Source organism: Mus caroli, chromosome 9 (genome assembly GCF_900094665.2).
Source record: "Mus caroli chromosome 9, CAROLI_EIJ_v1.1, whole genome shotgun sequence".
Taxonomy (NCBI): domain Eukaryota; kingdom Metazoa; phylum Chordata; class Mammalia; order Rodentia; family Muridae; genus Mus; species Mus caroli.
Genome location: NC_034578.1, coordinates 115,367,661 through 115,379,761, shown reverse-complemented (window position 1 = coordinate 115,379,761; position 12,101 = coordinate 115,367,661). Strand labels below are relative to the sequence as shown.

Sequence of the window (12,101 nt, the reverse complement as noted above, 5' to 3'; positions counted from 1 at the left end):
TATTCCAGCATAGCCTACATAGTGAGTTCTAGGCCAGCTGGGGCTACATAGCAAGTCCTAAACCAGCTAGAGCTACATAGTGAGATCTTCTTTCAATAAAACAGGGTATGGTGGGAAAAAAAAAAAAAAAAAAAAAAACAAAGAAATCCCAGCATGCAAGAGAGAAGCAGGAATATCAGAAGTTCAAACTGATCTTCAGCTAGGTAGTGAGTATCCTAGGCTAGCCTGAGGTACTCAGCTAGGTAGTGAGTATCCTAGGCTAGCCTGGGGCAGGAGAAAGGAAGGCGGGAGGAGAGAGGGGCCAACAAAGCTAGTGGAGCTTTCAATGCAGACAGCCGCTGCAGCTGTAACACTTCAGATCATATCATCCTCTGTAAAGACATCTTACTTCTGGCTCTTCTTGCCCAGCCCAGCCCAGCCCAGCCCAGCCCAGCCCAGCCCAGCCCAGCCCAGCCCAGCCCAGTATTCTCAGATTCGCCATCACTGGTGGGCAAAGGTATAGACTGAGGGAGCAGAGGCGAAGGGCCTGTAGCCCCGCCCCTTCCGGAGCCATCAGGAAATAAAGAACTTGGCCAGTTACCAGATTCAGGGTTTCCATCACCTCTTCCTTCTTGTGGCTCTTGTAAACCTTTGCCAACAAAAGCAAGCACTTGACCTCATTTATCATGGATGGGATGTCCTTGACCCCTAGAAGGAAACACCAGTCAGTGTAGTCTGGCCCACAGGCCGATGGGGAGGGCTGGGTTTAGGTTCCCAGCTAATGTGGGACCGCCCTGGGGGTGGGGGTGGGGACAGAGCTAGGAACGAGTTCCAATGCCACCTCACCCGAGTCTCGCTCCAAGGCCTGCTTCAGCACCTTCTCTGCCTTGTGGTATTTCTTCAGCTTGAGGAGGAGCTCGGCCAGCTCGCAGCACAGGAAGTCCTGCCCGCTGATCTTCTGGGCAGCCTCGTAGTAATTAATGGCCTTTGTGCAAACAGGACATATGGGCATCGGTTTGGCTTCTGCATGGGGGTGGCTAATGCCATGCCCCTTGAGCAGCCACTTCATTAGACTGTCCCTCAGCACACAGATGTCCAAGATGAATGCCCCCCGCTCCTCCCCTCCTTGGGCTCAGGCCTCAGTGGAGCGGGCTGCGGTGCAGGCTGGCTGAGATCACCACTGGTCCCATCCTCGGCAGGTAGCCGGAGCGGAAACACTACTCTAACCCTTCCCATCTAGAGCCCTGACGTATGCGCTTTCTTCCCTTCCCTGCATGGCTGGCCCTTCCCCAGGGCAACCTCACCTTGGCGTACTGGTGGGTCTTCACGTAGGCCTGTCCGATCCTGCTGACCAAGGAGGCGTCGTGAGGGTTCTTTCTATAGGCCTCGTCATACACCTCCAGGGCCTTCTCAGGCTGGTGGGGAAAGTATGGAAGGGGATGTCTTTTTCTCCCCTCACCCCCACTGGAGATGTGAATCTGGGGGCTAGTTAGCAAGGCTAGGTTCCCACACTTACCTCCTGAATGTTCATGAAAGCGTCACCCAGTAGCAGGCTGCTGTGGGGGCCGGGCAGATGTTCACAAAGCTCCCTACAGGAGAAATCAACTGCAGCTCTCAGGCCCAGGCCTGCCTAATGCTCACCTCTTCACCATCCTTGAGTCACGGAGATCCTGGGGGAACCCTGAGAGCCATCTTAGTCAGACTCTCACCTCCATCCTGGCCATAGCTGGGGGCCACCCCAGCCCTCCAGCCCTTCTCCATGAACAGCCACACTGTGTTCCGTGTTTCTTTGTTTGGGTTTGGTTGGATTTTGAGACAGGCAGGATCCAAGCGTGGGGTTACAGTTGTGGCCTGCCCCACCTGGTTTATGTCACAGGGCTTTGTGCATGGTATACAAGCACTCAATAACCAAGCTACATCCCTGGACACTCATCCTCTTCCTGAAGCGCTAAAGCCAGCACACGCCTGGCAAGCATGCGGCCACAGACCCCCACCCTACCCCCACTCCAGCCCCACACTGTTCCCTGAGAACGTCCAATCTGGACAGGCTACACTATCGATCAGTTTCTACACTCCCAGTTCTCCAACCTCCAAACTAGTTTTACCAGAGAAAGAGGCTGGGGAGGCCCCCTGAGATCACAACACCAACTCCGGGGAGACAGAGGATCGGGGCCACCACCTTCCGCTCCAATCTCTCCTCACCCAGCCCACACTGGCCATCTCAGAGGCCCTGCACCATAGTTCTTCAAGGAAAGGCAGAGTGAGGGGCCAGAGTGTGAATGTGTTCTCATAACGCCTTTGGCATCAGTGCTGAGATCCAGGCTTAGACCCTTCCAACAGAATGTAAGCCATTCAGGGCAGAGATGTGGGGGAGGGGCTGGCAGCAGGTCCTCAGAACTCACCCACAGGCAGGGAGACCTGCGAGGTGCTCATACCTTGGTCTAATGCGCTCTGGGGATACACTCTGGAGGGAGGGGGAGGTGCCACCTGCTGTGGATAGAGCTTACATGTAGCAGCCAATGTAGAGGCGCACGTCCTTGCGAGTGTGCAGGTAGATGCTGGCCATCTTCTCCTTGGCTTCTGTGTAGCAGGGTTGCTTGGGTGTGATACCTCTTAACATGTTCAGCGCCAGGTCCACGTTGCCCTTGCTCAGAGCCAAGTCCACGTTGGCGACCGTGATGCGCATCTCCTCTGGCGTGCCGCTGAACTCATTGATGGCGTCCTGCATGATCTTGGTGGCCTCGTGCTACGACGTGTGGGACCAAACAGACCCTCTCTTTGGTGTTAACCATGACAGGTGACCCAAGGAGAGAGTTCTACTACCTTCCCCACGCCTGGGTTCAGCTCAGAGCCTGGAGTTCCTGGGCCATCACGGCTCTGTACCAACTGCAGAGCAGCTGTGGAGGTAAGGACTGCTCATCAGAACCCACAGATTCTACTCTCGCCATGGTCTCCTCGAATGGGGACAGCTCATCCGACCCCACCCTTTCCCCAGGGACCAGTCCTGACGCCGGACACCTGTAATCCTAACACCTGAGGGGCTGAGGCAGGAGGATCGGATCGTACATTTCATGCCAATCTGGACTACACAGAGAGTTAAAAACAAACAAACAAACAAACAAAGACCAGGGGGGCGATGAAATGGCTCAGCAGGCTAAGGCGTCTGCTGCTAAAGCTGGCGATGTGAATCCAATCCCCAGGACCAACATGATGGAAGGAGGGAACCGACTCCCACAGTTTGATGTGACATGCATGATGTGACACGCGTGTAACAACATGTGCACATATTTACACACAATAATAAACAATAATAAACTAATGGTAAATCTTCAAAGTTAAAAAAATGAACAAAAAAACAAACTGAACAATCAAATACGGCTCAGCTTTTTTTTTAAGAAATGTTTATCTTTGCTGGGTGCTGGTGGCACATGTCCTTAACCCCAGCACTCAGGAGACAGAGGCAAGCAGGTTTCTGTGAGTTCAAAGCTAGAAGCCTGCTCTACAGAATGAGTTCCAGGACACAGAGAAATCTTGTCTCAAAAAAAACAGAAAAACAGAAAAAGAAGTATTTATTTTGATTCCATGTGTATGAGTCTCTCTCTCTCTTTCTCTCTCTCTATGTGTGTGTGTATATATACATCCCTTGTGCCTTTAGAGGCCAGAAGAAGGAATCAGACCTTTTGGAACTGGAATTACAGATGGTTGTGAGCCACTATGATGGTGCTGAAAACTGAACCCAGATCCTCGGCAAGAGCAGCCAGGGCTCTAACCACCGAGTCACCTCTCTAGCATATGTGTGTGTGTGTGTGTGTGTGTGTGTGTGTATATACACAGATATATACATGTTTTATTGTGTATATATACTGTGGTATGTGCATATATATGTGTATGTATGTGTATATATGTATATATTATTTATATTTTATTTTTATTTATTTATATAATTATGTTATTTTAGCACATATATATAAATACACACACACACACACACACACACACACACACACACACACACACACACAGAGATATAGACAGTGTCTAATGTCTAAACTATGTAGCCCTGGCTGGCCTGACACTCACTATGTAGACCAAGCTAACCTCCATGCTGGCCCCACCCCTTTTTTCAAGGCTCAAACCCATGACCTCAAGCTTGCATGGGAGGCACTCTGCCAGCTGAGCCACCTTCACAGTCCCTGTGTCTGGAAGGAGTGAGCAGTTGTTTTCTTCAGGCTAGTTTCCTGTCTTCATCACACGGGAAGCTTATGGGCCCTGGTCACAGAGATGGCCCAGGACAGACCACATCCTGTGAGTTGGCAAGGCTACTAAGGCCAGGGCATTGTACAGACTCCAGCCTCGAGGAGTCTTGCTCTTGCCTTTTGCCAAGGCTGGGAGAGCTCTGTGAGTTTGAGGCCAGCTTGGTCTACACGGTGAGTTCCAGGCCAGCCAATCACATATAGTGAGGCCCTGTCTCAACCAAACCAAACCAACAGAAAGGGTTCGAATCATAGCCCAAGTTAACATCAGGCACAGTCGGAGCTTGGCCCCCGCTGATCTCCTGGGGCCTCTAATGTGCTCCAGGGGAGGGGAGCAAAGCACAGCTTTCTCTCTTCCTCTTGCCTTCTTTTCTTAGTTGTGTGTCTCTGCGTGGGGTGCAGGCGTGAGTGTGCTTTCCCTGCTCATTCATGTCTGCGTGAGGAGGGGAGAGCCTGACAGAAATGTCTCCTTTGCTTGTGCTCCACTCTGTTTTACTGAGGCAGGTCTCTCACTGACGCTAAAACTCTCAGATGAATTGTGGGTTCTGAGGATTTGAACTCTGGCCCTCAGGCCTTCACAGCAAGCTCTTTATCCACTGAGCCCAATCCCCAGCCCTGGCATTTCTTACCAGTTCCCCATTCAGTCGGAGGGCCTCTACTAGCTCTAGCAGGATGGATGCCCGCTCGCTGGGCCGAACGGAGGGGCTTCGGGACTTCCTGCCCTCTTCTGCCTTCGAGGTGGGAACCTTTATGATCATTTTTAAGGTCTTTATGGCCTCGGCATAGTCGCCCGTCTTATTGAGGGCCCTGGCTTTGATGAAGTGGTAGAGGGGATGGTCTCGGACCTAGGAGAGGCAGAGCAGAGTGGGGTCTAGCTTACACCCCTGCTGCTCATACAGCAGCCCCAGGAACTTCTCCAGGGGAGCAGGGGAGCCAGCCCTGCCTGCCAGTTAACAGAGGGTCTGGGGGGAACGCGTATGCCTTTATGTGGCTTCCCCTCCCCCCAGGCAACTGTCCAGAAAGGGGTGCAACAGTTGGGAGGGCCACACAGTGTGGCATGCTCCTACCTGGAAGTTGTGGCTGACACCCAGCTCTAGGCAATGGGAGCACATGGCGAAGTTGCCCTGGGCCAGGTGGATCTGGGACATGAGGAGGTGAGCATCCACAAATGTGGGGTCCAGCTCCAGGCAGCGCTGCAGGGTGCTCTGCGCATTTTCCAGCTCTCCTGGGAACAGGAAACACAAAGTCTGCGTCCAGGGATCTTCAGGAGCCACCCCAAGGACCCGCCCAACAAGTAGAGGGAGGGAGACTGGATTGCACAGGTGCAACCATTCGGAAGTCTCAACAGTGGTGTCTCACCCAGCTTTAAAACTTTTTAGTGTGTGTGTGTGTGTGTGTGAGAGACTCCTCAGGAGACATTCACCTCGTGTTGAGACAGGGTCTTTCTCTGACCTGGAGCTCACCGAGTAGGCTAGGCTAGCCAACCAGCAAGCCCCTGGATCCCACTGTATCTCTACCTCTCCTGCACTAGTACTACAAGTGTGGGGTTGGACTCAGGTCCTCTGCTTGCAACGAAAGCACCTGATGACTGAGCTCTTTCCTCTGCCCTGCAAGGCCTGTTGGAAAGTCTAACTTAGCCAGGCATGGTGACTCACGCTTTTAATCCCAGCACTCGGGAAGCAGAGGCAGGCGGATTTCTGAGTTCGAGGCCAGCCTGGTCTACAGAGTGAGTTCCAGGGCTACACCTGGAAACCCAAATAATAATAATAAATAATAATAATAATAAAATAAAAAATAAGACTTCTCTTCTGAACTCCTGACGCTGGGAGACTTGGGGCCGCTTTGAAGCCAGCTGCAGCCCAGTTTGACAATGGCAGCTTAACGCCAGGGTGCTGTGGGCTGGGACGTGCACTTTCTCCCTCTGTAGCCAGGCCTCTCCACAGCTGCTGCCTGGAGTCCCTCACCTGGAGGTTGGGCTACACCTCTTTTGGGACCCAAACTCCCTCATCTTTTCTTGTGTGCTGTGGAGAAAGGAAGAGGTCACCATGGCAACCTAAGCACTTGGAGCCTTAACTTTGGTCCCAAACCTGTTGGTAGCTGTCAGTGCCTCTGGGACAGCCCTTCCGTGGCCTTGAACCCAGGAGACCTTGAAGCTTAGAGTAAATTTGGCACGGAGACCTTGAGGATGAAGACTTAGGAGCCCTCAGATGAACAAAACCACTCAACACAGAGCTGACTGGAGACCAGGGAAGAGAGACCAGTGTCAGAGAGAACAATGGGGCATCCATGGAGCCTGCTTCCCCTTTCTCCCCAGTTGCCTGAGCTGTGATGCGGGAGGAGGAGCTGGCAGACCAGGGGGTGCCTCAGTGACCCTCTGAAAGCCCCACACTCCAGCCTCACTAAGTCACTCTTCTTACCCATGTCTTTGCCTTTGCCTCCTCCACGGCGACGTTCTGTGATGTGTGTATGTATGTGTATATCTATCTATCTATCTATCTATAGATATATATGTATAAATGTATGTATGTACACATGAATGCAGGTGTGTATGTATGTCACATATATAGGAAAAGTACCCCAGGCAAGGTTATTCCCCAGGATATAACCCTAGGACTCAGTGTCTTCTGGAACTCACTGCTCACCTGAGAGGAACTTGACCTGAGCCGTCACATACAGTGGCTCCATCATGGCCGGGGCCACCTTCACCACAGGACTCAAGATCATGGTGACTTGTTTAAGAAGTGGAGACACGAGCTGGCCGGGTGACCGGGGCTGTGGGAACACCAGGGGATAAATGTGTGGTTCACCTTATTCTGCCTCCTACCTCCTCCTCTTTCTAAAATCCTTTTCCCTGGACAGGGTCTCACGTAGCCCATGGCTGCCTTGAATTCCCTGTGCAGCCATGGGCAATCTTGAGAGTTTTTTTTTTTTTTTTTTTAAGATTTATTTATTTATATATCTCGTGTATCTGGGTGTTTTGTCTGCACATCTATCTGAAGACCAGAAGAGGAAATTGGATCCCACACAGGTACAGACAGTTGTGAGCTGCCATACAAGTGCTGGGAATTGAACCCTTGACCCCTGGTTGGGAGCCAGTGCTCTCAACCACTGAGACATCTCTCCAGCACATTCTTAAGCTTCTGATGTTCTTTCCTCTTCCTCCGTGCTGAGATTATAGTTCCTGTCAGGATACAGGCAGGTGCGTGGCCCGTGGACCACCCACCCAAACTCTGTCCCTGCTCCACACCTTCAGAAAGGCCTGGGAGCCTGGGAGCAATGCAAAGCTTTGACCACACCCGGGACATCCAACTCTGTACTAGAACAGCCTCTGAGGTCATCTGGCTTCAACTCGGTCCAGTTTGAGAAGCACTGGGGCTGTGCCTGTTGTTCCGTGGGGTGGGGTGCTTGCTTAGTTAAAGCACGGAGTTCCATACCGCAGGCTGGATGTGGTGGCACACACCTGTAATCCCAGCTCTAGGGTGTGCAGGCAGGAGGATCAGGAGTTCAAGGTCACCCCTGGCTATGGAGTAAATAAACTAGAAACTAATCTTGGCTACAGGAAACCCTGTCCTTTTTTTTTTTTTTTTTTTTTTTTTTTTTTTTTTTTTTTTTTTTTTTGGTTTTTTTGAGACAGAGTTTCTCTGTATAGCCCTGGCTGTCCTAGAACTCACTTTGTAGACCAGGCTGGCCTCGAACTCAGAAATCCCCCTGCCTCTGCTTCCCGAGTGCTGGGATTAAAGGTGTGCGCCACCACGCCCGGCTTTGAAACCCTGTCTTATAAACAAGTCAACAAATAAACAAACAAACAAACCCCAGGAAAACACTAGCCCCCTGCTTGCTTGCAGCTCAGGCTGGCCTGGTGCTTGGCCAGGGAAAGCCCTAACCTCTATCCTTCATGTGAGCACCACCACGCCTGTACTTTAGCCCCTGCCATAAAGATTGGTTCCCCTAACCTGCTTGGGGCAGAAATGCAGATACTCCTTGGCGATGCAGACCAGAAAGAGGGGGTCCAGCTTTTCAAAGTACTCGGGGCTCAGGGCCAGGCCCTGCATGCTGGAGAAGTGCAGTTCCACCGCCTCCTTCAGGAGCTCCGTGGCCTCCTGCTCCAGCCTTTGCTTCTTAGCTGCTACGAGGGCTTGCAGGAAAACCAGCAGCTGTGCGAGAGAGGCTTGGGCTCAGGCTGAGGCTGGCCCCGAGCAGTAAGGTGGGCCACTTTGATGGCCCTCTGCTGGAGACCCCCCCTCCCAGCCATCCTTGCCCATTAGCTCTGACCTCAGACTTCCCAAGGGACTGCTGCACCTCCTTGAGGAACTCCAGCTGGTGAGCAGCCTCCTCCAGCTGGCCCTGTAGGATCTGGCACCAGATGCTCCCTGTAGATGAACGAGAACGAAGCTGGGCAGGCAGGCAGGCAGGCAGGCAGGCAGGCAGGCAGGCAGGCAGGCAGCAGAGCCAGCAGCCCTGCAGAGCCAGGGGCAGGACTGAGGAGGAAGGAGGCACCCCAGGCTTTGTCCTCTCGTCTTTACAAACTGAAGGAGCCAGCCATGTGTGGGGGGAGGGGGCAGGGAATGGAAGCAGGAAGACAACAATGATCCCTCATTCATATGTTAGCTTTAAAATCAGCTCCAGTGATATCCACCATTAAGAACTTGGGGGTTAACCCTTCGGACATTTTTCTAAGTATTTGTTATTAATGTACACATAGCTACTCAAAGATCCACATTTGGGGGTTCAGGGTATAGCGTGCACGAAGCCCTGGGTATGTGTGTGCAATGCACATGAGCATGTCTGCCATGTTGCACTCGTGAGGGTCAGAAGGCAACCAGTGGGAGTCAGCTCTGTCCTTGGTGGGCCCTGGGGACTGAACTCAGGTCGTCAGGCTTGCTGGAGGCCACTTTACCCACGCAGCCATCCTGCCTTCCCTGCTAAGAATTGAAACATAGCATTCGTTCCAATCTCAGACACATTCAATCTTACCAGTCCAATGTGACAGGGGGAGCTGGCGGTTCCGGCAGAGGACCTGAGTCAGGTTCCTAGCACTCACAAGAGGGCTCGAAACTGCCTGCAACCCCAGCTCCAGGGGATCGGACACCCTCTTCTGACCCCTGTGGGCACCTGCGCTCGCTCTCCCACTCAAAGGATGCGTTCTAGTCCATATTCTTTTGATTATTAAGGGGAGTGAACATCTTTATATTTTTTAGTTAGTGACTTTTTATTTTATTTTAATTGTTTTAAAGGTTTATTTATTTAATGTATATGGGTACACTGTAGCTGTCTTCAGATACACACGAAGGGGGCATCCTATCCCATTACAGATGGTTGTGAGCCACCATATGGTTGCTGGGATTTGAACTCAGGACCTCTGGAAGAGCAGTCAGTGCTCTTACCTGCTGAGCCACTCTCCAGCCAGTTAGTGACTTTTTAATTAGATTGTGAATTACCCCACCCCCTGCCTTCTGTTTGGGGTGATTTTTTTATTTTTTATTTTTTTATGGTGTTGGTGGCAGACACTCTACTAGGCAATGTCCACCAGTTTCTTTTTTCTTTTTGTTTTTTTGAGACAGGGTTTCTCTGTATAGCTCTGGCTGTCCTGGAACTCACTTTGTAGACCAGGCTGGCCTCGAACTCAGAAATCTGCTTGCCTCTGCCTCCCAAGTGCTGGGATTAAAGGTGTGCGCCACCACGCCCGGCTCAGTTTCTTTTTATATACTAGGGTGATTAACTTATTTTTAATCATTATTATTTTCAAGAAGGTGTCTCATGTAAGCCTAGGCTGGCCTCAAACTCTACAGAGCTGAGGGTGATCTTGAACTCATGATCCTCTCCTCCCGCCTGCTGGGGTGACAGGCATGCACCAATATGCCCAGCTGAGGGCGTCCCTCACTTCAATCACAGGGAAGTCCCAGGCTCTTTGGGGCTTGACTTTGCTCCCCAGAGGCCCCCTGATTTGCGTGACCCACTGGACAACCCCTGCCCTGCACACTGCTTGCAGATCCAGAAGTACAAAGACTGAGTCTGGGGTAGTTGGTAGAACTTGCAAGCTCAGGCTGGCACTTCCCCCTGACTTGCCCCTCTGGGTCAGCTGAGATGGGGACTCCAGCAAGTGAAGGGCTGAGCTTGTCCTGGGTCAGATTTGTGTGAGACAGACTTGTAAGCAGCTGGCTTCCCTCTGGTTCCCTGCCGGGGCCTTCCCTGAAATGAGGAAGCTGGGGAGGAGTCAGTGTGGTGAGTGAATGCCTCAGGAGATCTGCCTGTGTGCTGAGCAGTGCTGAGATTTTCATGGCAGGGGGGGTCCTCTGGGGCAACACTCTCTTCCCTCCAGTTCTCTGTCAGGGTCTCCTTGAATGTTCTCACAATCCACTTCCTGGATGTCTGTCCCACTTTGAGCTTTTGCTCTCTGCCTCTGATACCCTGATGTTCCCTGGGACTCTTTGGAGAAAGCTGGTCTGCTCATTTTGTTGTTTTCTGAGATAGGGTCTCTGGGTGGGGAGGATGGCCTTGAACTCAGAATCCTCTGCCTCAGTCTTCAGAGGTCTGGAGTGGCAGACATGGCCACCCATGCCCAGCTTTGGTCTTTGGCTGGCTCACCCCTGCCTATGTTGGCTCGCAGGTTTCTAGTCATGCTTGGACTTCCCGAGCGTGACACTGTCTGCCTCCGAGGTTCTTGAAACTTCTGGTCTGCTAATGTCACTTTTCTCTTCTAGCACACTTGCAATGGAGTCTTCTTTTATATTCGCTTGTTTGCTTGCTTGTTTATTTATCGTGGCCCTGGCTGTTCTGGAGTTCTCTATGTAGGCCAGGCTGGCCTCAAACTCACAGAGATCTGACTGCCCCTGACTCCCGAGGGCTGGGATTAAAGTCATGTGTCACCACATCCAGCTTGGAGTCATCTTTTAAGAATGCCACCAGGACTAGCCAGAGTGCTCGGCAGATAAAGGTGCTTGCTGCAGAAGCCTGATGACCTGAGTTTGATTCCCTGGGACCGACATAAAGGTGGAAGAAAATCAAAGATGTCCTCTGGTCTCCGTATGTGTGCCACGGCATTGTACAAATGCACACTAATAAATAAAATAAAACAAAATCAAATAAAAGCCTTCGTGGTCTATGCCTGTAATGCCAATGCTGGGGGCAGAGGCGGGAGGGCTGGCTCAAGGCCATTTTCAGCTATATTAAGTTTGAGGTCAGCCCATACTACAAAAAATCTTCTCTCTAAATAATAGATAGATAGATAGATAGATAGATAGATAGATAGATAGATAGATAGATGGATAGATAGATAGATGGATAGATGGATGGAGGAGAGGTGTTGGTGTGAGGGCCAGCCTAATGTGCTAACCAGAAAGTTCTTTGTTTTCTTGTTTTTGTTTTTCTTTTTTAAATTTATTTTATTTATATGAGTACACTATTGCTGTCTTCAGACACAGCAGAAGAGAGCATCAGTTCCAATTACAGATAGTTGTGAGCCACCATGTGGTTGCTGGGATTTGAACTCAGGACCTCTGGAAGAATAGTCAGTGCTCTTAACCACTGAGCCATCTCTCCAGCAGAAAGTTCTAACTGCTCTGATAACTACACTGTCTCTCAGGGAGGGCTGAGCTTAGACCAAGGGACCTCAATACTCAGCTCCTCAGGGCTAGCCAAGAACGGTTGCTCCAAGCACTGGAGTTGAGCTGTTAAAAAAAACAAAAAGTATAGAAAAGTCGGGGATGCCTGCTGGGAATAAAGGAAAGGGTGATGTCGCTTAATTTGTAGAGAACTTCACTATGTATAAAGCCCTAGATTCAAAATACAGCACCAGCCAGGTGTGGTGGCGCACAACTTAAAGGCAGGTGGATTTCTGAGTTCCAGGCCAGCCTGGTCTACAGAGTGAGT

The 12,101-nt window shown here is 51.2% G+C and overlaps 1 protein-coding gene across 1 annotated transcript in view; it reads right to left on the bottom strand.

The window, feature by feature from the left end:
• Positions 1–12,101, bottom strand: part of Ttc21a (tetratricopeptide repeat domain 21A) — a 34,053-nt gene that overhangs the window by 10,603 nt on the left and 11,349 nt on the right. Inside the window, exons 10-19 of the mRNA XM_021173250.1 lie at positions 8,505–8,602; positions 8,186–8,386; positions 6,875–7,004; positions 5,300–5,457; positions 4,862–5,077; positions 2,487–2,725; positions 1,496–1,568; positions 1,284–1,394; positions 826–964; positions 581–687 (exon numbers count right to left, since the gene is read on the bottom strand). Of these exons, the coding sequence (XP_021028909.1) occupies positions 581–687; positions 826–964; positions 1,284–1,394; positions 1,496–1,568; positions 2,487–2,725; positions 4,862–5,077; positions 5,300–5,457; positions 6,875–7,004; positions 8,186–8,386; positions 8,505–8,602 (1,472 nt within the window). The remainder of the gene's footprint in view (positions 1–580; positions 688–825; positions 965–1,283; positions 1,395–1,495; positions 1,569–2,486; positions 2,726–4,861; positions 5,078–5,299; positions 5,458–6,874; positions 7,005–8,185; positions 8,387–8,504; positions 8,603–12,101) is intronic.